Raw genomic sequence first — 24,770 nt, 5'->3', positions numbered from 1 at the left:
CTCCCACAAAAGTCCTGGCTGCTCGATGATGCTGATGTATTATTGAGTGCGTAAGATGAGCTGCTGCGTCAAGAATTTATTGTCCGTACAGCCACCAACTCATTACAGTCCCAACTAAAAGTATAATATAATAAATAAATAAATAAATATATGCTAGTGGTGGGTTCAAGTTAGACTTTTTTTTTCTTCTTTTTTAATTTCTTGATCAAAGGGTTTTACATGTTGAAGACTTTGGATTCTATTTCTTCAAAAGCTATTACGTTCAAATTTTAGCGACTTTGAATTATGACATGGACCTTGGCGTGTTTGTTTTGTAGGGAGCAAAGAGAGAGGAGGAGGGGGGGAGGGGGGTGTGAGGGCGGCGGCGGAGAGGGAATGATGAACGTTTAAGTTAAGGTACATAACAGAAGAATCAAGATAATGAAGACTTGAAACTCTTATGGCCCTTCTAATATATGCACGCAACTCTTGAATTTTACTCCATTTTCTTGTTTGTTGTGGTTATTAAACTATCTTTTGTTGCTTTTATCATTCATTGTGTTTTAAAATATATGCCTTGTTATATGTTTTCATTAGAGCTTGAAGTTTTGGCCCCTCAAAGTATAAATTCTAGCACCGTCTCTGCATGCGCGTGAATGGGGAAGAAGTTTATTGAAAATGTCAAAACTTGGTTTATTTTCAAGAGAAGAACCAAGATAATCGAAAAAGTATTTATTAGCAACTTTAGTATCAATTCAATACCATCTACCCAATTCTATAAATTTAGTCACCAAAAGTAGCAAAGATGCATTCATTCTCAGTGGATTTGATTTACTAAATTTGAAGGACAAATTACCACAACCCTGTTTGGTTTAATGGGTTTTGAGAAGGGATCTTGGCATCTAATCTTGCACTGGTCTCAGACGTGTTTTATGCAAATACAGCAAGGGGACCAAGTCCACCAAAATCCAAAGTCCAGGAGGATATTAAAGATAACCCTACCCTACCTACACTATCTGAAGACTTGTGACAGCTATGAAAGGTCTTCTTACTTTGGCATTCTTCTTGTTTTTCCTTTTGTTTTGCTAAAATTTAGAACATCTTCACACGGAAATGTCAAATTGCCAAGTGAAGGAGCAATGCTAAAACTTTAAAGAGAAAATTATTCAAAATTGAATAGTTAAATTTTACATAAAGGTACTCTATAAGGCCATCTCCAACCCAAGGACTCATACCCAAAATATCCCCCAAAATCTCTCCCAACCCAAGAAAATGAAGGACTCAAAATTTGGAAAAACTCAAAATTGGACCCAAATATGGGTTCAACTATTTTTTGGACCCAACACTATTCAATGGATCCCACGCTGAGGTGGCAGAGCATTTGGAGATGAGAAAAACACTAGGAACCGCTCTTGGACCAGCTCTGATGGGCTTGTCTGTGCCATGGGCCACGTGTCGGCACTAGGTGAGAGAGCTGTTGGGCTTTGATTGTCTCCTTTTTTTTTATATAAATTTTAAAATCAAATAGTATCAATTGGGCCCACATGCTGACTGTTTCCAGCTCAAAGAGATGTTGAAAAAGAAGAATCTCTTTTTTTAAATTTGTTTTTAATTATAACTTTAAATTAACGATCTAGATTAAATCTAAGCTATTTTATTGGTAAAAAAGAAGATCCAACAGTTGAAATTTAAATCCAACGGTCAAAATAATATTTTAAATTAATCCAAATCAAATCCAATCCCAAAACTCACTCCAAACTCTATAAATACTCACTCATTTCTCAACTAATCTCCAAAAATATTTTTTCTATTTCTCAATTTATTTTTCCTTTGTCAATTTCATCAATCTCTTTCATTCTCATACTTTTGATATCATTTCAAGCACATCATCTTCTTCATTCTCATACTTTTTATATCATTTGAAGTTTTCAATGGATAATCGTGGCAATTGCATCTTTTCCTTTATGTTTCATGATGATTCAGATGATGAAGAACATCATCAGAGAGTGATAGAAGCCATTGTCCACCATACTTCACAGGAGAATGAAGCCACCAAACATGGTGGGTCGGTAGTCGGTTGTGTGTACAAGAACCGTGAGAGAGAAGATCGCCATAGCAATCTCATGTCCAACTACTTCGTTGAAAGGCCACATTTTAATACCACCGACTTTCGTAGGCGGTTCCGAATGCAGAAAGAGTTGTTTTACCGCATCTTGAATGAGCCATACTTTCACCAAAAATAAAAAAGACAGGCTCGGCCGACAAGGGCTATCCCCTGAGCAAAAGTTAACCGTTGTCTTTCGTATGCTCGCATGGGATGCTCAGCTAATGCGACTGACGAGTACTGTAGATTGGGTGAAAGCACAGCTCTTGAGTCACTCCGAAAGTTTTGTTGCGCTGTTGAAGCCGTGTATGGCCAATGGTACCTCAGGTCTCCAAATCTAGTTGACCTTTACAAGCTATTGCACAAGGCAAGTAGTCGAGGCTTCCCAGGCATGTTAGGAAGTCTTGACTGCATGCACTGGGAATGGAAGAATTGCCCATCTTCTTGGGCAGGCCGGTCACACAAAAAAAACCCATTGTTGTGCGAGAGGCTGTGGCCTCGTATGACACATGGATTTGGCATGTCTTTTTTGGAGCTGCTGGATCCAACAATGATATCAACATTTTAGCTCGTTCTCCATTGTTCAATGATGTGGTACATGGAGTGACTCCTCATGTTGAATATATTGTCAATGGAAATCAATACCATTTGGACTACTATTTGACATATGGGAACTACCCCCGATGGGCTACTTTAGTGAAAACCATATCTTCTCCTGATAACCCAAAGAAGAGGCTTTTTGCACAAATGCAAGAAGCGTACAGGAAGGATGTTGAAAGAGCATTTGGAATACTACAGGCTCGATGTGCTATTGTTCGAGGCCCTGCACGTATGTGGTGCAAGGATAACCTCCACTCAATCATGATGGCTATTGTTGTGGACACGTATCCTCATCATTAGATTCCTCTTCAACATATTCGTACTCATCCTCCACAATCATGTTGTGCAAACTAGCCCAACGAGAGCAAGACAATATGAGCTAGAGCAAGACAATATGAGCTGGAGTCAAGCATTACACATGAGTACCACCAAGATAGGCAGACTCTCTCTGATTACATGATTCTTCATAATAGAGTTCGGTCTCCACATGTGCATCAGAGTCTCGGACATGATTTGATCAATCACCTTTAGAGGAGCTTTGGAGATTGTGAATGAGGTCGACAATTGTTTCAATTTTCATGTTGTGTTTCAATTATGTTGTGTGCGTTTTTTTATGTTGTTTGTTTTTTTTATGTTGTGTGTTTACTTTTGGAATAAAATTAAATTTATGGAATTTCAAATTTTTTTTTAGGTCAAATTGTTCAAAAACATTAAATTATGATGTTATTTAAAAAGAGTAAATGAAGAAAAGTTATCCATTAAAAAAAATAGACTTAAAAAATTCTTAAACAATTTAATAAAGTTGCGGACTTAAAATTTGAGTCTGGAGGGTTGGGAGAAAAAATTATTTGAGTCCAGGCAAAACCCAAATAGTTACTTTTTGGAGGGAAAAAATTTGAGTTTAGCCCCTCATGGTTTGAAGAAGGCCTAAGTATTGTCAAAATTGTCAAACCACAGGGCATAAAGTCAATTGTTTTTTTAACATTTTTTTAATCTAGGGTACCACTGTGGTTTAATCTCTCTTCTAAAACTTTACCCATCCTATGGACCATTTGCTTTTAAAATTATAATAAAGTCACATATTATATTACATTTTGTGTTTTTGGGTGATTATTATTTTACAATTGTATCCTGTTAGATTCAACTTTTGGAATCAACAATGTTTTTCTTAATTGCTATTTAATAAGTATACTATAGCGATATTTTAAATTATTCCAATTGATGCAACGTGATAATAGATTGGCTAAAACCTTAGCCTAAAACATGTAACTCTGGAATCTACCAGAAAGATATAAGAAAATCTCAAGGTTTATTGATAAATTGGAATAACAAAACATAACCCTAGCCATGTATAAAATCTAGTTAAATACTCCTAGAAACTGTAAGAATAAACAAGGAATTAAAATAAGAAATTAACAAAGCTTCCAAAAACTATAAAAATATTAAAACTGAATTTCGGGCTGCTACACGATTTTGGATGCCTGAAAAAGCCCATACATGATGGCTTAGCGGTGAGTTTTACTCATGACACCGTTCTCTTCAAATCGATGGGCCATAGGCCCAATTATGAGCTCGGAGCCTAAATCCGTAGTTTGCCCAATTTGCTCTTGTGCGCGCATCTCTCCATTTCTTCTTCAGTTGCTTCCGCCATTGTTTCTATATCAATAATGTACGAGGAGGGAGATTGAACTCAAATACAAAAAGGCCAGCACACTACTTTGACTAACTGACCTAACTCATATTTGTCTTATGTATTTTTTTTTATTAAAAGATTTAAAGATGGCACACGATTTTATTGGTAGAATCTTGGGCTGCTCATTCAGGCTTGTATTTTTATTAATGGGTAGGGAATTTGGACCTCTTTCAGGATAAATTATACAATGGTACCGTATCACCATGTTAGCTGGTGATACTTCCATTCAAAATATGCCACGTATTATTATTTTTAAATAATTAAAGCTTTTTTTATTTTATTTTTACAGATGGACTTTAAATATGTTTTTATCTTTAAAATAAAATTGAGAAAATAAGAATATCCAAAAGACAGAACCACCACCCACCCCAACCCTGGCTCCCTTGACTGAACCACCGCCCACCCCACCCCAACCTCCTCCCTTAATAAGGAAGAAGAGACAACAGAAAAGAGGGAAACAATAGACCACAGAAACAATCGAAACTGAGAAAGCAATAGCCAACGGTCAATCTGGACAAGCCAACAAAGAGCCCCACAACAACTTACTGTACCAGACACAAAACGGATAAAACACTCGGCATGATGCAATTTATATCTTTTGTACAACAGTTATTCCCAGAATTAAATCTTTATCAACCAAAGAATCCACGGTGTCAAATTTTCATGTCGTGGTAAGGATTATGAAGGCATATGTTTTCATCAATCGCAAAGGTGTGCCATGAATCTCTTGAGTGGCATGCGATATTTATGAAAGGTTGGTGGGATTGTGAGCAACAGAGGCACTCGTTCATCATGAGGTAGTGCGAGGCAACCCGGTGGTGAGGTGGGTTTAAGTGATGGATACTCCTGACATACTTAGAATATATGATATTGGTTTTGTTTTCTGCTCCCATGGTCTAAGAGATCTTGCATATTTTTATGGAAGAAAGGGAGGGAGCAGCTGTTAAAAGAGGAAGACTGAAAAGAAATATAGAGCATAGAGAAAAGAAGTAAAACAGAGAGAGCAGAGAGAATTTCAGTTATAGAGAAGAGACTACTTGTATTTCTCATTAAGCTCAACTGGGCACAACTACAGACTTTATATCAGCTGAGTTAAAGCCTTGTTCACGTGTTTTCTAACCTCTCTAACATTCTCTTATCAATACTAACAGTTTTCCTAAACTGCCTAACATGTCTAATAATATCTCAACAGCTTTATTCTTCAATCTTCTTACATGTGGCAGCACTAGGACCATTGATATCTTTACATCCCCCCTCAATCGCATGCTTGGAGGAGCCAAGCATAAGATTGGAACAATGCTGCTGAAACAAAGAAGTAGAAAGACCCTTGGTGAGAATGTCAGCAAACTGGTCTGCAGAAAGAATAGGAGCAACCAATATCCGAAATATGGAAAACCAGAGTGTACAAACAAGATATAGAGGTTCTGTAAAACCAGGAGGTTGAGCCATGTGTTTGAGTTTTCACTGAAAACCACCAGCCAATGCCAAAATACAACTGACAATGGTTAATAGAACTACTAGCAGGACCGTTGCATTGTAATCAATATCACTGGCTAGCACACAGATTTGTATATCTGGAACTACGTTGAGATCAAAATGCGAAATGCGATCAAAGTGCAATTTTGGCGTCACCAAAGGAATGTCCCCAGCAAACTTGTCATTTCCAGAGATAACAGTCTTGCCAGTTTCACCCTCATCATGAGAACCAGAGGCCTTGCCATCATGTAAGGTCATTGCCTAAAATAATGTAATGGAATCAGCACCATATGCATGGCCCACAAAATGGCTTACTATAGAGCTTGTGGGTATCTGAGGCAGCACAACATCTGCATAAGCAATTATTTCATCTGAAAGTTGGAGTTTAGAAATTGGAGAACCAATTGGAGATACAGTGGCTTCCTCTTCAGCAAATGCATCAATACTAAAGACTGTCTTGATTGGTAACGGTGAAACAGTTGATGCGGATGTAGTAAACAAAATCTCTTGATGACCTATCGACTGTGGGACTGTATCATTACAAGATCTTGATTCCCAAGGATAATAGGAAGTAGTTCTACCTGGACTGTGATATGGTGAACCTGTATAGCAAGCATGACTAGAATGAACAAGCATTATTTCTTTTTGTTCATTAGCAAGCATTATTTCTTCAGCAAGCAATTGACATTGAAACTCCTTGAATGAGAGCATACTTTCTCGGCATCACATAACACACCTAAAAGTGTTGTATTCTGCAAGTAAACCATTGAGAGCCAAGATGATAATGTCTTCATCAGCAAAGTGCACGCCAACACAGGATAGCTGATCTCTTGTATCCTTAATATGATTAAGATATTGAGCTATAGAATCTGAACCTTTCTTCATATTGTAGAGACAAGTCTTCAGAAGAAAAATACTAGTCTTGGTAATAATAGCAAACCTTTCTTTCAAAGTTAACCACATCTCCCTAGCATTGGTACTACCAATTACACAAGACATAGCAGAAGAGGCAGACAAAGTAGTTGAGATTAATAGCATCAAAGCTTTGTCATGTAACTACCAGACCTTATATGCTTCAATTTCCTCAGAATTAGAACCAACAACAAATTGAGGTGGACATGGATGGGAACCAGTCACAAAACCAAGTATGCCATGACATTCTAGCATCAAGTTCATTTGGAAGTGCCATTGCAAGTAATTAGTATCATCCAACTTGACATGGACATTAGAAACCATAGGAACCAGTGATACAATAGAAGAGTAAGGAATCACTAACTGAGAGGCAGTCACCATATTTGGACAAGAAAGGAATCTTTACTCACACCAACCAATAAGTGAGATGCAATCCAAGAAAACCTAGAAGAGCAGAATGAAGAAGATAACCTGAGTAATTACAGTCATTGGCTAGAAATGATCGTTCTTTAACCGTAATTGCAAGAATTGCAACTCAAATGTCAGAGAAAGCAGAAAAACAGAGGAATGTAAGGTTCCCAATCGAATTTCACCATCGTGCCTTACTTCTAAGTAAAAGTCAATTGTAATTGTGCTAGATTTCAAGATTTGAGTAGAAATAAGGAACACAAGTTGAAGAGAGCAAGACGAATACTTTGAAAGGTCAATTTTGGAGAAAATCAAGACTAGGATTTCACTGGAGCAATTTAGCAAATAGCCGATAGGCAAAACTATTCTTTAAACTTGCGAGAAAGAATAAAATTCAAGAAAGAGGAGTAGAGGAGAAAGTCATGAAGAAACAGAGGTAATGAGAGAGGTAGAAACAGTAGGAATGAAAGAGGTAATCAGAGATTGGAGAATCTGAAGTTGAGTAGTAGTCACCATGTGGAGAATCCAAGAAGAAAAGAGAAGAATTTAGGGTTGAGAAAGAAGAAACTTTTAGAAAAAGAAATATTGAAGAAGAATTTTCAATGAGACAAAAGATCAAACAGGTAATAGGCAGAGGAAAGAACACAAAATTGGTTGTAGTGTTTGAGTAAAGAAAGAAGCCAGAGAGAGAGAACAAAGAGGAAGAGAGTGCGGAAGCAGAAGAACAGAATATCAGGATCGATCCATGGCGAATGATACCATGTTAAGATAGGAAGACTGAAAAGAAATATAAAGCAGAGAGAAAAGAAGTAAAGCAGAGAGAGCAGATAAAATTTCAGAGATAGAGAAGAGACTACTTGTATTTCTCATTAAGCTCAACTGGGCACAACTACAGACTTTATATCAGCTGAGTTAAAGCCTTGTACACATGTTTTCTAACCTCTCTAACATCTCTAACATTCTCTTATCAATACTAACAGTTTTCCTAAACTGCCTAACAGGTCTAACAATATCTCAACAGCTTTATTCTTCAATCTTCTTACATGTGGCAGCACTAGGACCATTGATATCTTTACGAAAGCAAGCAGTGGGAGTGGGGAAATTGGGTTGGGTTGTGGTGGGAGGGAGGTGGTTATGGCTTCTTTTGGATTTTGTCTTTCTAAAATGTCATTCTAAATGTAAATAATGAATTTTAAATACAATTGTAAAAAAAATCAAATTTATTTAAAAAATATTGACATATGGCGTATTTTGAGTGGAAGCATCACCAGCTGACATGCTGATACGGTAGTATTCTATAATTTCTCCTATTGCAGGCATGTTAAGCCATCTCCAAGTGAGGGCTATATAATCAAATATAGCCCAAAATTCTCAAAACTCATCTCCAATAGTGGGCAACACAAAGGGCTACAAAAAATAGAAGAGGACACACAAAGGGCAAATTCCTAAAAATCAGGCCACATGTGGCCCTTTGGCTAGTCCAAACTAAATAATTGGATGGGCCCATCTGCTTTTTTTTCCCTGTATCAAATAGGTCATTTGTGACCATTGATTAAAAAGTCGTTGCAAATCAAGGGTTTGGAACAACTCCTACCTCATTCTTACATAATTTCTCACAGCATCTTCATCATTTTACAAATTATTCTTCCTCAATTTCATTATTTTACATAATTTCTCACATTCTCTTCATTCTTTTACAAAATATCCTTCATCTTTTTCCATTTTAAAAAAAAAAAAAAACTCTTTCCTCGCATTATTAGAAAAAATGGCTAGTACATTCAACAATCATCCTATAATACTGGTAGAAGATGATGATTATTTTTAATTGTTAAGTTGTTGTTTCTAAATTAATGTTGAAGCTGTTGTTTTTAAATTAATATTTAAATTGTTTTTAAATGAATTTTTAAGTTGTTTTTTTTAAAATAGTAGTTTAATTAAATTAATTAATAAATTTATATAATATATTAAAAATTATTTAAAATATTACATTTAGGGCATGTTTACGTATCAGTAATGGAGAAAGTAAAGATCAGAGAATTTAGGAATCGGGGAAGTATTGAATCGGTATGGAAAGAATAATTCCCATTAAGCTATTTACTAAACATATGGAATTAGCAAAGGAATGGGGTTGATTCCTATTGTTATTGTTTATTAATTTTCATGAATCAGAATCCAAATTAATTTGATTACTAAAATGCCCTCCACATTTTTACCACAACACATATATAATTCTCAAATTGGCTAAGGAGACCAAACTAATCCTATAGCAAACTAGTAAGGCAGTGTAAACATGAGGAATCAATATGCTAAACAAGATAAACAGCAAGAGCCTAATTGAATGATAATTTTAATAACACTTTTGTACATAGCCAATTTCAAACAAAAAAATAAACTCCAATAACACCTTGGAGTGTCTTTGAATTTGTTGGCATGAGTTTTTTTTCTTTTTTTTCTTTAAGGGTTTGGGGTGTTTTGGAATTATGGTAAAGTGGCAAGGTATTTTTGGAAATTGTTAAGGGAAAACAGGAATGAGAATCGTATCCACTACCTCCCCGTAGTTGATCTAATACTTAGTTTTGAGGGGATGTGATTACGAATTTTGAGACAGAGCCCACTTATTTTTTCATTCCTAATTGCAAGTAAATACAGCAAAAGTCAAGAATGGAAACCATCCACTTTTCTTTGATACCCAAAACCCTTAAAATATAGCCTGACACTATTTTTAATAAAAATCATTTTTCAGAGGCTATATTTAGTCCTCCCCACCTAGATACGGCCTTAAGATCAAGTTTGAATCTTCCGTAGTGCAGCAGAATCCCAATCGGCCCTACATTTTTCATTAACTACTGCCAACTACCTTTTCCGCCGGGATGTGGGTTATTCACCCGAATGCTTACTGACTATCTCTCTGTCTTTCTCTTCTCATACACACTGAGCAGACGGTGGTGAGGAAAGAGCACAAAAGAAGAAAAAAGAACATATGATTATGAATAGCACTAAGGTTGCTGTGGTGGGAAGTGGAAGTAAAGCATCAAAACCCATTTGGCATTCCCTTAATTTGTATTTTGTTTTGTTTTATCAAAAAACTTATCTGATCAGTACATTTTTCTTTAAATTGAACACAGTTTCAGGAGCAGTCTGTGCATCAAATCTTGCCAGAAATGGAATATCTGTGACATTGTTCGAGTCTACCAGAGGCCCTGGTGGCCGCATGTCTCAAAGAAGGTACTTTTTCTTGTTTGACATTCATTTTCACTTTTAAAGTTTTGATTTGGTTGAGGGGTGAGGACTCAAATGTTCAATTGATTATCAGAAATGGGTTTTCCTCATTATCCTCTGTTTGGTTAATGAGAATATTTGGGCACACTGAATAAGTTCACGGGTTGTTGATTGTAAGAAGTCCAAAAGACAAAGATTGAGGTGCTACAAGATGCTAATTAACAACTTTGAACTTTAAATTGAATGTATGTGATTGGCCCTTTTACCAACTGATATGACCTGAGAAAAAAGAGTTTTAGAGAAACTGTTCTGATACGATTGCTTATTTAGAAAGGCCATATCAGGTGATCATTTACAAACTGATATGACCACTTAGTACATTTACCATTTCCTTAAGGAAAAAGGCCTTTGATTTTGAAGTTATTTGGAATTTCATTTGCAAATATATTGAATGTGGGAACAAGTTGTTCAAAATGAGTTTCTTTTTCTTTTCAATTACTAAAAACTTAGTTATGATATCCATTTCCAATTCATATAGAGAAGTTGCTGAAGATGGGAAGGAGCTATTGTTTGACCATGGTGCTCCATTTTTCAATGCCAACAACACTGAGGTTCGAGGTCTTGTTCATGAATGGGAAGCAAAGGGTCTTGTTGCTTGCTGGAGAGAGAAATTTGGGTGTTTTGATCGTGTTTCCAACAAATTTGTGGACCTAGAACAGGTTTGCAAGTACCTCTTTAATCAACAACATTGTTTTATAATGGTTGTGAAATAGGTTGGCTCATGGTTATAGTGATATCTATGTTTCAACTTGACTAAAATCATTAATCCCCTTCCCCCCCTTCCTTGCCCTAGATCAGTTGCTATGTTTGATGAATTGGTTTGTTTTTCTTGTATTGTTGTGTTAAGTTTCTTTTCCAAAAAAAAAAGAAAAAAAAAGTATGGTTGTGATGAGTTGGTTCCAAACCGCAGTAATATGACTTTTTGGATATGGGTTATGCTCTGTGATGTTCTTTTATGTAAATTGGCCGTTTAATAATCGAAATTGATATTTGTTGTTGCTATTGTTTCTTCTGCTGAGCCTTTCTTAAATATATGTTCCCAGCTGTATCCTCCATTTTATAGTCGAAACATGTCATTTCAGCCAATCTGAATATCAATTTCATTTAGGAAGGATTAATAAGTAAGAGATATGTGGGTATCCCAGGCATGAACTCTGTATGTAGAGCATTGTGCCACGAGCCTGGTATGTTCTAAATTCTAATTCTACTAATTTTCTGTTGGCATGATTTCCATTCAGGGTTAAATATGTACTTGCAAAATTGCTTATTTTGCACTGTATTTGTCCTTAGGAGTGGAAAGTAAGTTTGGAGTGAGTGTTGGGAGATTGGAATGGCTAGAGGATGAGAATTTGTGGTCGTTGATTGGTTTAGATGGGCAAAATCTTGGCCAGTTTAAGGGAGTAGTTGCAGCAGACAAAAACGTTGTTTCGCCCAGGTTTACAAGTGTTACAGGGAGACCACCACCTCTTGGTAATGAATGCAGTCCTTCAAATTCTTTTTATTGAAAACATGCGAAGAAAAATTCCTGCAGTGTTTTGTCTGTTTAAAAAACTATGTTTCTTTTCATGACGATTATCACTTTTGATGGTTTATTCATATTGCTGATCTTGTCCTCTTGACTAGTAATTTAAGTGGATGCTACAATCATCTAGCTGCAACTACATATTTGTACCACTATAACACATAACTTCCTTCCTTCTCAAAAGCAATTGGACTCTCACCATGGAAGAAAGGATACTTGACTAGGATTACATAGAATAATATTTGGAATGCTTACAGTGTGTGATTGGATCAAATAAAGCTCCTACTTTCTGATCATTTACTTGGAACTTGACCACTTTATTAATACACCCATAAGCATGCCCACTTTTGTTGTTGCTAAAGAATAGCAATAGCATAAAAAGCACCGCAATCCTAATCATTTTGCAATCTGTGCACTGCAGATTTAAGTTTGGTTACAGAATTGGCGGTTAAGTTGAATGATATTCCTGTCCGCCCATGCTTTGCTCTCATGATAGCATTTGCAGAGCCTCTGTCATCAGTAAGATATTTATTATGGCATTCCTTAAAGCTATATGGTCATCTGTAAACTTTCTGGACTCATAAATTCTATTTGGTTCTTCATCTTTTCTTTTCTCTTGGGATGCTGGGTTTGGGCTTAGTGTATCCCCCACAACCTCTTATGTCACGTTTTTAATTTGAACACTTTTTATACTCCATTTGAGGTTTACCTGGGCTGACCCCGGGGCCTTATCTCTGACTCAGATACCCTTTAAAGGCTTCTCAATAAAAAATTCTGAAGTTCTAAGCTGGGCTCATTGTGACAGCAGCAAGCCTGGCCGTTCCACCTCTAGGTACTCATGGAATATAACCATCCACCTAGTTTGTTTTTATTTTTTGTTTTCATTGTGTTTATCATGTAACTAACTTCCATTGCTTTCTTTCTTTTTTAAGTGAGCGATGGGTTTTGCATTCAACAATGGAGTATGCTCAGACTATAATTGCTCAAACTGGACTTCAGAAACCTTCAAATGCAACATTGACAAAAGTGGCTGAAGAACTCTTCCAAGAATTACAAAGCATGGGACTTAATATCTCACAGCCCCTTTTCAAGAAAGCTCATAGATGGTCAGTACATTCTGGAGCTCAATGTTTTAGTGCTAGTTGTCGGATCAGATAGAAAAGCATAAATAAAAGGACTTTTTTGGCCAGCAATAAAAGGACTGTTTGAGCTCGGGCCAATCAGTTCAATAAGGGAGACTCTTAGATTAGTAGGTCAGAAAAGATAATCCAGGTCAAATATTACCTTCATTTCAGGCTGAAGCCATTAATTTCACTTCTTATGATCTGTGGACAATGTGTGAGCCCAAGCCACAGAGCATATACCTTTGAATGTTTTCCAAGCCTAAAAATATCTGTGAAATGAAATGTTATAGGTTCAAAAAAGGTTTTGCATCAGTTTGTCAATAGAAGGTGTAGTATGTATAGTTATTATTATTTCCTCGTGTATTAGTAAAAAGTCCACTAAAATTTTGAAAAAACTTGGTAGTTGTGGATCTGAAATAATTGTGGGAAGGTGTAATCTCAAAATCATTGTCTAGAAAAAAAAAGAAAAGAGTATTGAATTCATCCTTGATACTCTGCAATGAATTAAAGGTATGCGATACCTTTGGATTTTGTTGACAGGGGAGCTGCTTTTCCAGCTACAAGCATAGCCAGAGAGGAGAAATGCCTTTGGGATAAGAACAAGAGGCTTGCCATCTGTGGTGATTTCTGTGTTAGTCCAGATGTTGAAGGTGCTATAGTTAGTGGCATAGCTGCAGCTTCAAAACTTACAGATGTCCTCAGCTGCTTATGATATTCCTAGTGTTATGACTTATGAGTTTCTTTTCCTCTGGATTTGGTGGTTACTGCTGAAATGTGTAACATGGCTTGACTCTAGTAGGAAAATAATCTCAAATTTATAAGCAAATTCCAGATCATTTCAAGTTCTTGTAACAATAATGAATCAATGTCTACTTCCATATATTCCAATGTGCATGAATTGATTCATATGATACTGTGCGAGCTCATCTGAGCTTTAACCACCCGTTCCTGTTTTTTCTTTATTAATCTAATGTTTGAGCTGAACGTAATCGTAATAGTCGGCTCTGTATATGTTATTGAGAACGTGTCGATATTATTGTTGCTAACAAATTATACCGTGTTATCGATACATTTTTGTCAACATTGATAAAATGTTGATGTGCGTATTAATAATCCAATTTTTAATTAAAAAGGGGACCTCCTGCAGGGAGAATTTCTGCTTAGTGTAATATTAAAGAAACAAAATGGTATATATTTTTTAATGATATTACAGAAGCAAAAACTCAAAACAATGGAAAGAGTTTAAGATGGTGTCCAGGTTCAATCTCTAAACCCATTAATCTCTTCTCCATTTGGCCTTAGTCCACGTGTCAGATTTAAGATTGGGTTGGCACTTGCCAATCTCCAAGAGAATTGAGAGCAAAGAAATTTCCCATTTTGATAATGTTTGTAACATCATATCCAGAACCAGCCACAGAACCACAGCCACGTGTCAGCCCAGCAATCACTTTTCCATGGTTAGTGTTATTATTATCAGGGGACTTAGATGCCACAAGCCACACGATAGCCAATCATCAAAGTTGCAGAGAAAGCTAAAAGCTCAGAGGCTGAGAGTAAAAATGGCAGCCTCAGTTATGGCTTCAGTGAGTCTAAAACCATCTCCTTTCACTGTTGAGAAGTCAGCAGTGAGAGGCCTTCCCTCTCTTGCCAGGACTTCTTCTTCATTCAAGGTTCAAGCCAGTGGTGGCAAGAAGATCAAAACTGACACACCCTATGGTACATATACATACTCGCCCTTCTGCCTTAAATTAATTTATTTCCATGCATGTGAATTTAATAATACTATTTTGTTGGAAAAAGTTATGAATTCAAATCTCATGGACGAACAGATGTTAAAACTACATGTACATGTTTTTGATATGATAAATAAAATAAAAATGTGCTGCAGGAACCGGTGGTGGCATGAACTTGAAGGATGGGAAAGATGCCTCCGGGAGGAAGCCTACGGTAATTAATTGGTCTTTATTACTCTTAATTTGTTACGATTTCTGTATATAAATAACCAGGTTGTGCTAGTGCAAGTCTTGCATCAGTTTATGTACTTGGCTACTATGGGTTATTTGTAGGGGGAAAATCACAGTGTGAAACGCATGCTTGAATTCTTCTTTTGAAATTCTAATGAGTTATTTTTGTATGCGTCTGTGATTTGTTCGTAAGGAGGAAGGAAGGAACCAAGCAGTGTTCTTGTAGGAGAGGCTTAGTGACCAGAATTCTTTCACATGCTTTTCATCCTTTCCTTGGTCTCCTTTTTGTTCAGAGCAGCACTCTAGACAGATTAATCCTATGACAACTATAACTTACATGCTTACTTTTTTTTCTGGCACATCCATTCGATCTGCTTGTAATTTTTCGATCTTTAAACTTTGGTTCAGGGTAAGGGTGTCTACCAGTTTGTAGACAAGTATGGTGCTAATGTTGATGGCTACAGGTACCGCTCACAACCTTCATTCATTCAATTTGTGTTGTGGATTTGGATTTCCTACTTCTCTTGCTCCTACTTAGTTTTTAATATGAGTCGTTTATTTCCAATTTAAGGGTTAAAATCTACATGTCAAAATGTTCATGATTATTTTAACTCACTGACACCATTAATTTTATGTAATCACATACATCATGTTTTTGAAACCTCCATAAACTAGACTATGGTTTTGAGAATGACTATCCTTTTAGTTGGGTAATCCCCTCTAACCCTTTAATTGGATAAAGCTTCAACTTACCACAATCAATTGTTGAATTAATTTCTGATGATTGATATGCAGTCCCATCTACAACAGAGATGAATGGTCACCATCTGGTGATGTTTATGCTGGGGGTAAGCAACTTCAACTTTATAAGAATTTTTGTTTTAATTCCGCAATTCAGGTCAACGGGGTTTAATCCAGTGGAAAATTCCACGATTCAGAAAGCACAGTTGTATTATCTTCTTGCTTAGTTAATGTATTAATACTTATGGAGGTGAAATTAATATCTATGGATGGAAATTGCAGGTGCTACTGGCTTGGCCATCTGGGCTGTTACCCTACTTGGCATTCTTGCAGGGGGTGCGCTTCTTGTTTACAACACAAGTGCTTTGTCACAGTAGAATTATTAATTAATCCTCTGTTGTTGTAATGTATGTGCTGTTAATTACTATAGCCTACCCCAACTAGCTGTCCTGATGAACAAGAAGAACATTAAAGAAATACTCTGTGCAAATCTTAATTGTAATGTTTTGGCATGTATTGTTCAATTTGATGCCTGTAATATTGTGCTGGACTTCTTCTCTTTCATTTATTTATATGTTTTTTTATTTATTTAGTTGGATTTATGTAAAAGCTGCTTGGTGTGCATGTTATAGAAGAAGAAAGAATGCTTGGAATTATACTCATTTTGAATCATAATCTTTTAGTTGTGGTGGCAAAAGCATGGCCATCTCAAACAGAAGCCTGCCCTTTAGTTATTGCCTAGAATTTTGTGTGTATGAAATAAAGGAAAATTAGATTAGAGCCTGGCTTCGATCTTGGGTCATCTCCAACAGTTGGTTAAATCCTCAAATTTAGCCTTTTCACACTCAAAATCCATCTCTAGCAAGTGGGCTAAATATGTCATGTAACTAGCAGAGGAGCCAAATGCAGCCTGATTCTTGGGTGGGCTATATCTTTTTATATTATTATCGTTTTTCAAAAGCAACCAATGGCAAAGACCCACGTCTCTTTGGAGAAAAACTTCCTTGGCACGGGGACGCCAAGGTAAGCTCCCACATCAGTATCCCTAGCAAATTAAAAAGTGACACATGTCAAAACTTTAAGACTTTTAAAAAAAATTATTATTTTCACCTCTGCCGCCCCTCCTCCGTGTCCTCCTCCCCTACAACTCAAACCCCTCCCATACTAAAAACTAATAAAATATTGAGGGAATTATGATTTAACCCTACACTGCTAGAGACGGTAAAAATGTAGTCCAACACTATTCCTTGAAAAACTATAAATAGTGGGTTACATTTTTATCCGTAAGCTAATTTAGCCTTCCACTATTGGAGATTGCCTTATACCCCAAGAAAAAGGGAAAAGAGCACCTGAAAATATAGAGATAAATGGGATATTTGGAGACAGGAACAGGGAGATTGATTGCATTTTATCTCAATCTATCTTTGGTTATATAGTCTTTTTGTAAGATGATGGCATTAACATAAAAATATGTATAATAAAACCATAGTATAGTATGTATGTATAACATTTCCCTCACACTGCATATGAAAGTCTTACTGATGTGATAAAAAAATTCATGTGCATATTGTAAGAAGGTGGTTGTATATAACCGGCATATACAAATTCATTGAAAGTTGTTTTTTTTTTTTTTTCAAGTATAAGTGATAGTCAAAACTAAAGGGAATAGGGTTTTTTACACACACAACTAAGATGTTATGAAGATTTGAACTTGAGACTTTTGATCTACAAGTCAAAGCCATTTTCTACTAGGTTAGACCTTGTTGGTAAATTTTTTTTAAAATGTAATATGACTTATATCCTAATTATATTTAATTTAATTCATTTATTTTGATTAGGCCCCAATTGAAATTATTAATAGTTGGACCCGGTTTAAAGGGTACATGTGTGTGGTATTATTATTTCTTTGCTATTTTTTTTTATTTTATAAAATAATTATTGCTTAGGTCACCAGAATCTAGTCGCTTAATGTAGAAACTAACCTCTTCACACGCGCTTCCGGACCTACGAGAGGCTTTTTTAAAAAAAATTTAAATTTATTTTAGAATTAAAAAAGATAATGGGTTTGTGTTCCATAAAAATAGGATTCATTATCTAATTTTTCTTTTTATTTTAATTTTTTTAATATGAAAAAGTGTGAATTTATCATATTATCCTCATTTAATTAATAATTTTAATTCTTAATGTTTGCATTAATAAAGGGTATTTTCTGGTATTTTGAATGTTTCACTATTCTCTTCATTTTGCTTTATATATATAGATATACATGCATTGCATATGGAGTTGGTTCAGAAATGTAATGGTTTTTTTTTTTTTTTTGGCAAAAAACAAAAAAAATCAAATGGCATTTTCCAATATCAACATTTCCATTTTGGTATTTTAAAAATAATTTAGTTCTGAGTAACAACCAACTTTGAATACCAAACCCAACGAAATTTTTTAACAAATTATTATTTTAATGCAGTAAATCTGGGTTTAGTTTTTTAATTAGCTCTTGATGGTATAATTAAATGAGAAGGTTCATGTTAACTTATATATCTACATACACATATAACCAGTTCTTACTTCAAAAAAGTAAATAAAGAAAAGAAAAAAAAAACTTCTCAATCACTAATCTTACTTTAAATAAAACTTCTCAATCATTAACCTTTGTGTGGGTTTGAACACAAAACTATACTGGTTCTGAAAACCAGTAGATTTTAAGAGTGGGTGGATTTGACAAGAACTCAATATATTTAAAAAAAGTCATCTTGTTTTTTCTTTTCTTTTTTTCCACCCTTTGAAGGATGACAAAACACGGGGACCCTTTTGTTCATCTTTTGTCATCTCTCTCTTTTTCAACTTCGACCAATCAAGAGAAAAGTTGCATAAATTATGGGAGACTTGGGAGTTAGCCATTTCTGAATGCACCCCCCAACCTTCCAAGTCTCCATGTATTTATGAAATAGCCACCAAATGCACCATATTGTGTCTTGAAAGTTAATTACACTATAATTACCCCAAAGCTACGTACAAATCAGTCAACTTTTTGACAATCTTGTTAAGGCAAAATTTTTTCTTCAGGAGAAGAATCCAATGCTGCTGCCCTAAGAAATTTTGTCTGCGAATCCTTGTGCTGAGCTCACAAGGATTTTGTTCTCTCTCTCTGTCTCTCTGTCTCTCTCTCTCTGTGTTTTGTTTTTGCCCTTTAATAGAGGAAAAAGACAGTAACAAAATCTACAAATATGATCGAATATACTTCTGTTGTTGTGTTATGTTTGGAAATACACTAGCTTAGCCAAATAGGCATTCATCTTTCTTTAAGAAAAATAAAAGTTCAAAATAAAAACGAAAAATCCAAAGGAAGAGGGAAAATGTCCCAAGTGTCACTTCATATCGTATTTAAAAAATTTATAATTTTTAGGTTATTGAAATATAAATAATCGATCTTAAAAGATTGTCACAGAAGAGTAGATGGAACCTGGAATTAATTAACAATGACTAGGCACCATCACCACCTACTAATTAAGACAACCATGTTGATTACAAAGCATATTTATATATACATAATGAAATTGAATATGAACACACTAAAAACAAAACATTGAACAAAATGACCTACCAAATTTCATCAATCTTTTTATATATACAAATGGATTGGAGGAGGGGGGATTTGAACATAGGACCTCGGGTGCATATGTAACTGTTCTTAATCACTTGAGCTACCAGCCTCTTAGAATTTCATCGTTATTAAAAACTAACACTTGAAAAGAAAAAAGTAGCGTTCCATCCCATGCATGGTTTCTGATCTAGCCTTTAACATTCCACAATGGAGGCAATATTACCCACGTGAACTGTGATGAATGGTAGAAACTACAATTGACAGTCAAATGCAGTGCTTAAATAACCCAGATGCAAATCTTACTAAGACGAAATACAAGCGTACTTCTAACTTTTAATTTATTTACAACAATCGTACATCGTTTTTTTTTTCTTTTCGGTTTTGTTTGAATACTCTACATGAAATGAGATCAATAGTGGCTCCAAATGTAGGGCATACCAACTTCAGATAGGTAGTTTTCTGAGCTACTTCCTGCGCCTAAGCTTGGTGGTGATGAGCCTTTGACATTCAAAGTAGGATAAGAACTAGTTTCTTCCATCTTGGTAAGGTGACTCAAAACAGCTTTTAGCACCTTTTTGTCACATGAAAAAGGGTCAAGAAAACTGGTCACATTTGGCAGCGCCCCAAATGTGGCTGGGTTGTTGTTATTGTTCTTGGTGGGCATGTTTGGTTCCAAATGGGCACCAGTGATGTCAATGTGTGAGAAAATTGGGCTGGTTTGGCTTTGGGAGAAAATGGAGAAGCAGGGCACTTGCTCATACTCATGATGAGGCTGAGGCTGAGGCTGAGGCTGAGTCTGAGGCTGGCCATCAAAACTGATGTAAGAATCCATCAATGCAGGCAGAGAAGAATTGCTTGTGTCATCATAGCAGCTAATTCCCATGCTGGGTTTGGCAGCAATTTCTCTGTTTTTATAAAACACTCTGCATAAAACCCAATCTTCCTGCACATATATACATTGCCAATAATGGAAATTTATGTTTGTTAATTAACCCAAGTTTGTTATTGAAAGCAAAACTAATTAACAAGCTGAATTCATGTGATTAGGCAAAAGGATAAATAATTAGTCCTTGGACTTTAAAAAAAATGAAATTAGAATGAGCTGATGAAAAATTAAGTATATATTAGACTTCCCTAAGATGTTCCATATAATATGAAATAGGATCTGCTTAGGTCAGCTACCATCAAGATAAAATTTTGCCTATAAGTCATCAGTCATGACAAGTGGACATATATGGGTTTGGCTGTATATATCAAGACCATTTTTTTTGGTTGAAAAAGTCAAAGATCTTATTATAAATCATGGAAATTCTTTTATAAGTACCCACTTGCCAGTTGCCACCCAATAATCCATTTAAAATTCTCTATCTATGGCTTAGACTGCATATGAGAGTTGACATGTACATGTTGCTGTAATTACTAGGATCAACTGTTAATCCACACATTAATTGTTTCGTAACGTTCTAATATGATCGAGATCGAAAATAATCGAAAAATGAAGCATGAAGAAGTATTTGTTAAAATTTGATGTGCCATACCTTGTGAGAAGAGATTTTAGGCAGACCAAAGGGACCTTCAAGCCGAAATTCATGCATGACCCAGTCGGATTTTCTGCCTTTGGGGGCTCTACCTCGGTAGAAGACCAAGGTTTTTCTCATCCCTACAAGGCTTCCTTTGCGAAGGATTGGCCTATCTTTTCCTGTGGCCTTCCAATACCCTGTTGCAGTTGCACGGTTTGTTCTAAGTCCGGTTGCATATTTACGATCACGCTGACTGTAGAAGTACCATTCCTTGCCTCCCACACATGCAGTTTCTGCAAAATTAAACATCACCCAATATTTTCATACGCGTATTCACGTAAGCATGTACGTACGTGTATGTGTATGATGTATGCATCTATGTATGTATGCAGCACATTAAGCTTGTTTGATTGCAGCACTTTTAGCTCAAAATGAGTTCAAAGGTCACCTTGTCATTTAAGGGTTATACCAGCTAGCTATGACCCCAAACATGCACTGACTTTATGTATGTATGTATGCATGTATGTATAGTATATACATATTCGTAGCCTTAGTAAATTTTTGAGATCAAATCTGGTTGTTTCGGTATTAAATATGAACTTTTATGTATGCAATGATATCAAGCGAAGACTTCTTGATTGCCAGCAGATGGCGACAAAAAAGCATTGGTGGTGACTCAGCATCATCCATGGCCAAAATAGCTGAACTTTATCAAACTATTATGCAGTTGGAGGGTCAATATCCAAGTCTTAATAGAAAATTATTAAACATAATGAACTGCCAATTGCCCAAGTCACAAAAGGGTTTCTCTTTATTCTTTTACTAATTCACAAAAGGTTTCTTTGATTTAAATTGTGTCATGGCATGGTCATGAATAATACATGGAAAAACTGCAATATTCCCCCTTTTTTTTATAAATATATAAGGAATTCTAATATTATTCTCGAAGAAATTCTAACGAGATTATCACTGTTACGCAAATGAGTAATTGTCATCTATCGATGTAAACAAAGCTCCAAGACTGATAATTGTGTGCTGATAACGGTTAGGAAGCAAACATCTATTGGGTAACTGTTAGCTGAGAGGATAAATAACATAAAAGTTTGAAAGAAGAAGATTTGAAAATTCAAAGGAGATATGATTAGAGGATGATAGCGACAAGCCAAAAGGCCTTTGAATGGTTTGGGTGAGGATTGAATGTGAAAGATTAATTCTTTCCAACCCGATTGAATACACGCGTATGGCAGCAATGGGATGGAAACTAGACTTTGGGGGCTTGCTTTGTTATCACAATCACTATCACAGCTTTTGGTTGAGAAAATACCAAGAAAGTCCATTTCTTCTAAAAGCAGTGAATGAGAAATATTTGTATTTTTTTGATAAACTAAGTAAAGATAGGGCAGGGCCATGGGGGAATGAATTTGCATATAGATATTTAGGGGCTTCCGGAGGATTCAATGCAGCTTATTGTGTAGCTTGCTATCCCCACCTCAAAGATATACATAAAATATTGATTCAACAAAAAGAACTAAAAATATTTGTCACACGTACGTACATAAGTGATTGATAGTTGTAAATAAGTGTGAACTACTTAAATGGGGCCTTACATCCATCAAACATGGATGATTCACACTAGCTAAAGTTCGGTAAATTAACAATATTCATTAGTGGTTCGTGACGGTAGAAGTCAGCTCTATAGAATCTAGCTCATTACTAATTAGTAATTTGGGATTGTTCTAAGATTGATTAATTAAAAGCAGTTCAATTAGCATTTGGGAGAAAGATATGTAACTTAGAATCAGTCAAACAACTTGCATATTATTTTACATGTTGGGAGAACATTGTCAAGGTAAGGCATCAACAAGTTGCCCATTTTATTTTCTGATGAAAATGTGAGCAATTAAAGTTTGTGTACAATAATTGTGAGAACATGCTGCTAATATATCAGCATCACTTTTCAATATGTCACATGATATAACTGGTCCACTCTATTATCCACTATATTGATAGAGGCCATGACTCTCTTAATTATGTCATATTATGCAAAAAAATTCCAACCATTTTTGTTTCTACTGATTAAACCGACGTCGGATTTGTTATAAGAAAAAAAAAAATTTCGATTACGAAAATGGAGCAAGGCAGCTGCAAGAACACCATTTTAATGCCTAATAATGGTATGTAAATTATATCCAGTCCGGTTGCTATCACCTCATCCACAGGCACAGCACAGCACAGCCACAGAAGAAAGGCTAGATTTGAGTTTTCACTAATAACTATATATAATCTAATAGATATTTTCAACAAAAACCATTTGAAACCAAAAAAATAATAATAATAAACCAAGAAAAAGAGCAGAAAACCAAATAATAAAGTCTTTCAAAGATATTTCAAAGATATATAATTAGAAGGTTAACAGTAATAATTAATACATATATGGATATGGGATTAATGCAAATATAACTGGGAAGGCTTTTATAAATGGCAATATTGAAATTAAGCATCACTGTGTTATGTTGTATATAACTTCATGCAGAGAAGAAATGATGAAGAGAAATAAATATCCCAGCGAAACTGAGAAACTACTCACCAGGAATGTCCCAAGGCTCGCACTTGTTGAGGTCAACTTCAATCATAAGGGTTGAGTCAGTCTGAGTCACCTTTTTCAGCAAATAGTCGCACACAAGCTCCTCATCTCTTGGATGGAACCTGAAACCAGGTGGCAACTTTGCCTCCACCATGCTTATGTTGCTCATTTTTTCTGAGAGAGAGAGAGAGAGAGAGAGAGAGAGAGAGAGAGAGAGAGAAGACAATTGGGATTAAGGGGCAGGGAAAAGGTTTTGTTGTGAGAGATCTCAATGCTCAAACAAAGATGGCAAGTGGGAGGGGTATATATAATAAAAAATAAATAAGAGGGGAAAGCAAAGGGGAGGTTAAGTCAACTAGTAGTTCCGTGTAAAAATTGAAATTATGAGCGTTTGAATAGCATAATTCTATATTTGGGTTCACTCTCCTGATATTAAAAGCTTATTTGAGTCTGATATTAAAAGCTTATTTGACAATTAAGAGCGTTTATACAAAAATATAAAAGCATTATTGATCGTATAAACGTCTTTTTAGAGTACTTCTAATTTTAAGTGTTTTTTCATGAAGTACTTAAAAGTTCAAGATAACTTCTAGTAAAAACACTTACGAGCATAAGTGCTTTCTATAAAACAATTACAAACCAGCCTTAAGTTTAGATGACGAGAGAGTTTTGGGAGGAATAGAGGGAATTAACTTGCCTACGTGTCGTGATGACATGGACAAACCAATCACTGCCAACTTGCTGATGTGTATATTAATAATTGGGTTGGGGTTCGGGTTGGGGGAGAATTCAGTAAGTAAATTTTGGTCCTCTCTTCTTTCCATCTTCTTGGAATTATTATTTTATGATTTTACATCAAAACTCTGGATAGAGAAAGAGAGCTAGAACTTGGCACTTGGCACCGCACCTGAACCAGCCAATCCGAAAATAGCGGGCCCACTGTGATGACATTCTTTGCTTTTCTTTGCTTTTTTTTTTAAAAAAAAAAAAAAACCCAAACCCTAAACTATTCATGTAATTGATGTATTTTAGAAATTAGTTGTAGATAAGCTGGATTACATTAATCTAGATAAAGGCTTTTCAAGTGACCTTAGATGAAAGCATAAGAATCAGTTTAAATGACGATCGGCTAAAACCTTAGTTAAAAATATATAACTTTGGAATCCATCAAGAAATATGAGAGAACCTTAAGTTTATTTGACAAACTTAAATAATAAAAAATAACCCTAACTAGGGGTAAAGTATATTTAAATACTCTTAGAA

The 24,770-nt window shown here is 35.5% G+C and overlaps 4 protein-coding genes across 4 annotated transcripts; 3 read left to right on the top strand and 1 right to left on the bottom strand.

The window, feature by feature from the left end:
* The first annotated feature begins 2,506 nt into the window (after positions 1-2,506).
* Positions 2,507-2,983, top strand: LOC117625264. Its single transcript, XM_034356855.1, has one exon. It carries the CDS (start codon positions 2,507-2,509, stop codon positions 2,981-2,983), a length of 477 nt encoding a protein of 158 aa, XP_034212746.1.
* Positions 2,984-9,912: 6,929 nt separating this feature from the next.
* Positions 9,913-14,005, top strand: LOC117624706 (renalase). Its single transcript, XM_034356111.1, has 9 exons — positions 9,913-10,195; positions 10,298-10,397; positions 10,930-11,110; positions 11,560-11,635; positions 11,742-11,921; positions 12,395-12,492; positions 12,717-12,805; positions 12,906-13,079; positions 13,638-14,005. Exons 1-9 carry the CDS (start codon positions 10,153-10,155, stop codon positions 13,807-13,809), a joined length of 1,113 nt encoding a protein of 370 aa, XP_034212002.1. The 5' UTR covers positions 9,913-10,152; the 3' UTR covers positions 13,810-14,005.
* Positions 14,006-14,574: 569 nt separating this feature from the next.
* LOC117624705 (photosystem II 10 kDa polypeptide, chloroplastic) lies at positions 14,575-16,390 on the top strand. Its single transcript, XM_034356110.1, has 5 exons — positions 14,575-14,813; positions 14,986-15,044; positions 15,470-15,525; positions 15,857-15,909; positions 16,085-16,390. The coding sequence occupies exons 1-5, from the start codon at positions 14,657-14,659 to the stop codon at positions 16,177-16,179; spliced, it is 420 nt and encodes a 139-aa protein (XP_034212001.1). The 5' UTR covers positions 14,575-14,656; the 3' UTR covers positions 16,180-16,390.
* A 3,312-nt stretch (positions 16,391-19,702) lies between these two features.
* LOC117624704 (NAC domain-containing protein 21/22) lies at positions 19,703-23,764 on the bottom strand. Its single transcript, XM_034356109.1, has 3 exons — positions 23,511-23,764; positions 20,942-21,216; positions 19,703-20,346 (listed from the first exon to the last, which is right to left on the bottom strand). The coding sequence occupies exons 1-3, from the start codon at positions 23,674-23,676 to the stop codon at positions 19,813-19,815; spliced, it is 975 nt and encodes a 324-aa protein (XP_034212000.1). The 5' UTR covers positions 23,677-23,764; the 3' UTR covers positions 19,703-19,812.
* Between the last annotated feature and the right edge of the window lie 1,006 nt (positions 23,765-24,770).

The sequence above is a fragment of the Prunus dulcis genome, chromosome 4 (assembly GCF_902201215.1).
Source record: "Prunus dulcis chromosome 4, ALMONDv2, whole genome shotgun sequence".
Classification (NCBI taxonomy): Eukaryota; Viridiplantae; Streptophyta; class Magnoliopsida; order Rosales; family Rosaceae; genus Prunus; species Prunus dulcis.
The sequence above is the reverse complement of the archived record's forward strand: the minus strand, read 5'-3'. Positions and strand labels throughout refer to the sequence as shown.

Excerpts from the sequence above, each read along its gene's own strand:
- LOC117625264 (XM_034356855.1), top strand. The coding sequence starts at position 2,507 with ATGGAAGAATTGCCCATCTTCTTGGGCAGGCCGGTCACACAAAAAAAA.
- LOC117624706 (XM_034356111.1), top strand. The coding sequence starts at position 10,153 with ATGATTATGAATAGCACTAAGGTTGCTGTGGTGGGAAGTGGAA. Across the intron at positions 12,806-12,905 it reads CCTGGCCGTTCCACCTCTAG|TGAGCGATGGGTTTTGCATT; the intron begins GTACTCATGGAA and ends TTCTTTTTTAAG. Across the intron at positions 13,080-13,637 it reads TTCAAGAAAGCTCATAGATG|GGGAGCTGCTTTTCCAGCTA; the intron begins GTCAGTACATTC and ends TTTTGTTGACAG.
- LOC117624705 (XM_034356110.1), top strand. The coding sequence starts at position 14,657 with ATGGCAGCCTCAGTTATGGCTTCAGTGAGTCTAAAACCATCTCCTTTC. Across the intron at positions 14,814-14,985 it reads CAAAACTGACACACCCTATG|GAACCGGTGGTGGCATGAAC; the intron begins GTACATATACAT and ends AATGTGCTGCAG. Across the intron at positions 15,045-15,469 it reads CCTCCGGGAGGAAGCCTACG|GGTAAGGGTGTCTACCAGTT; the intron begins GTAATTAATTGG and ends ACTTTGGTTCAG.
- LOC117624704 (XM_034356109.1), bottom strand. The coding sequence starts at position 23,676 with ATGAGCAACATAAGCATGGTGGAGGCAAAGTTGCCACCTGGTTTCAGG. Across the intron at positions 21,217-23,510 it reads CGAGCCTTGGGACATTCCTG|AAACTGCATGTGTGGGAGGC; the intron begins GTGAGTAGTTTC and ends TTAATTTTGCAG. Across the intron at positions 20,347-20,941 it reads CTAAAATCTCTTCTCACAAG|GAAGATTGGGTTTTATGCAG; the intron begins GTATGGCACATC and ends ATATATGTGCAG.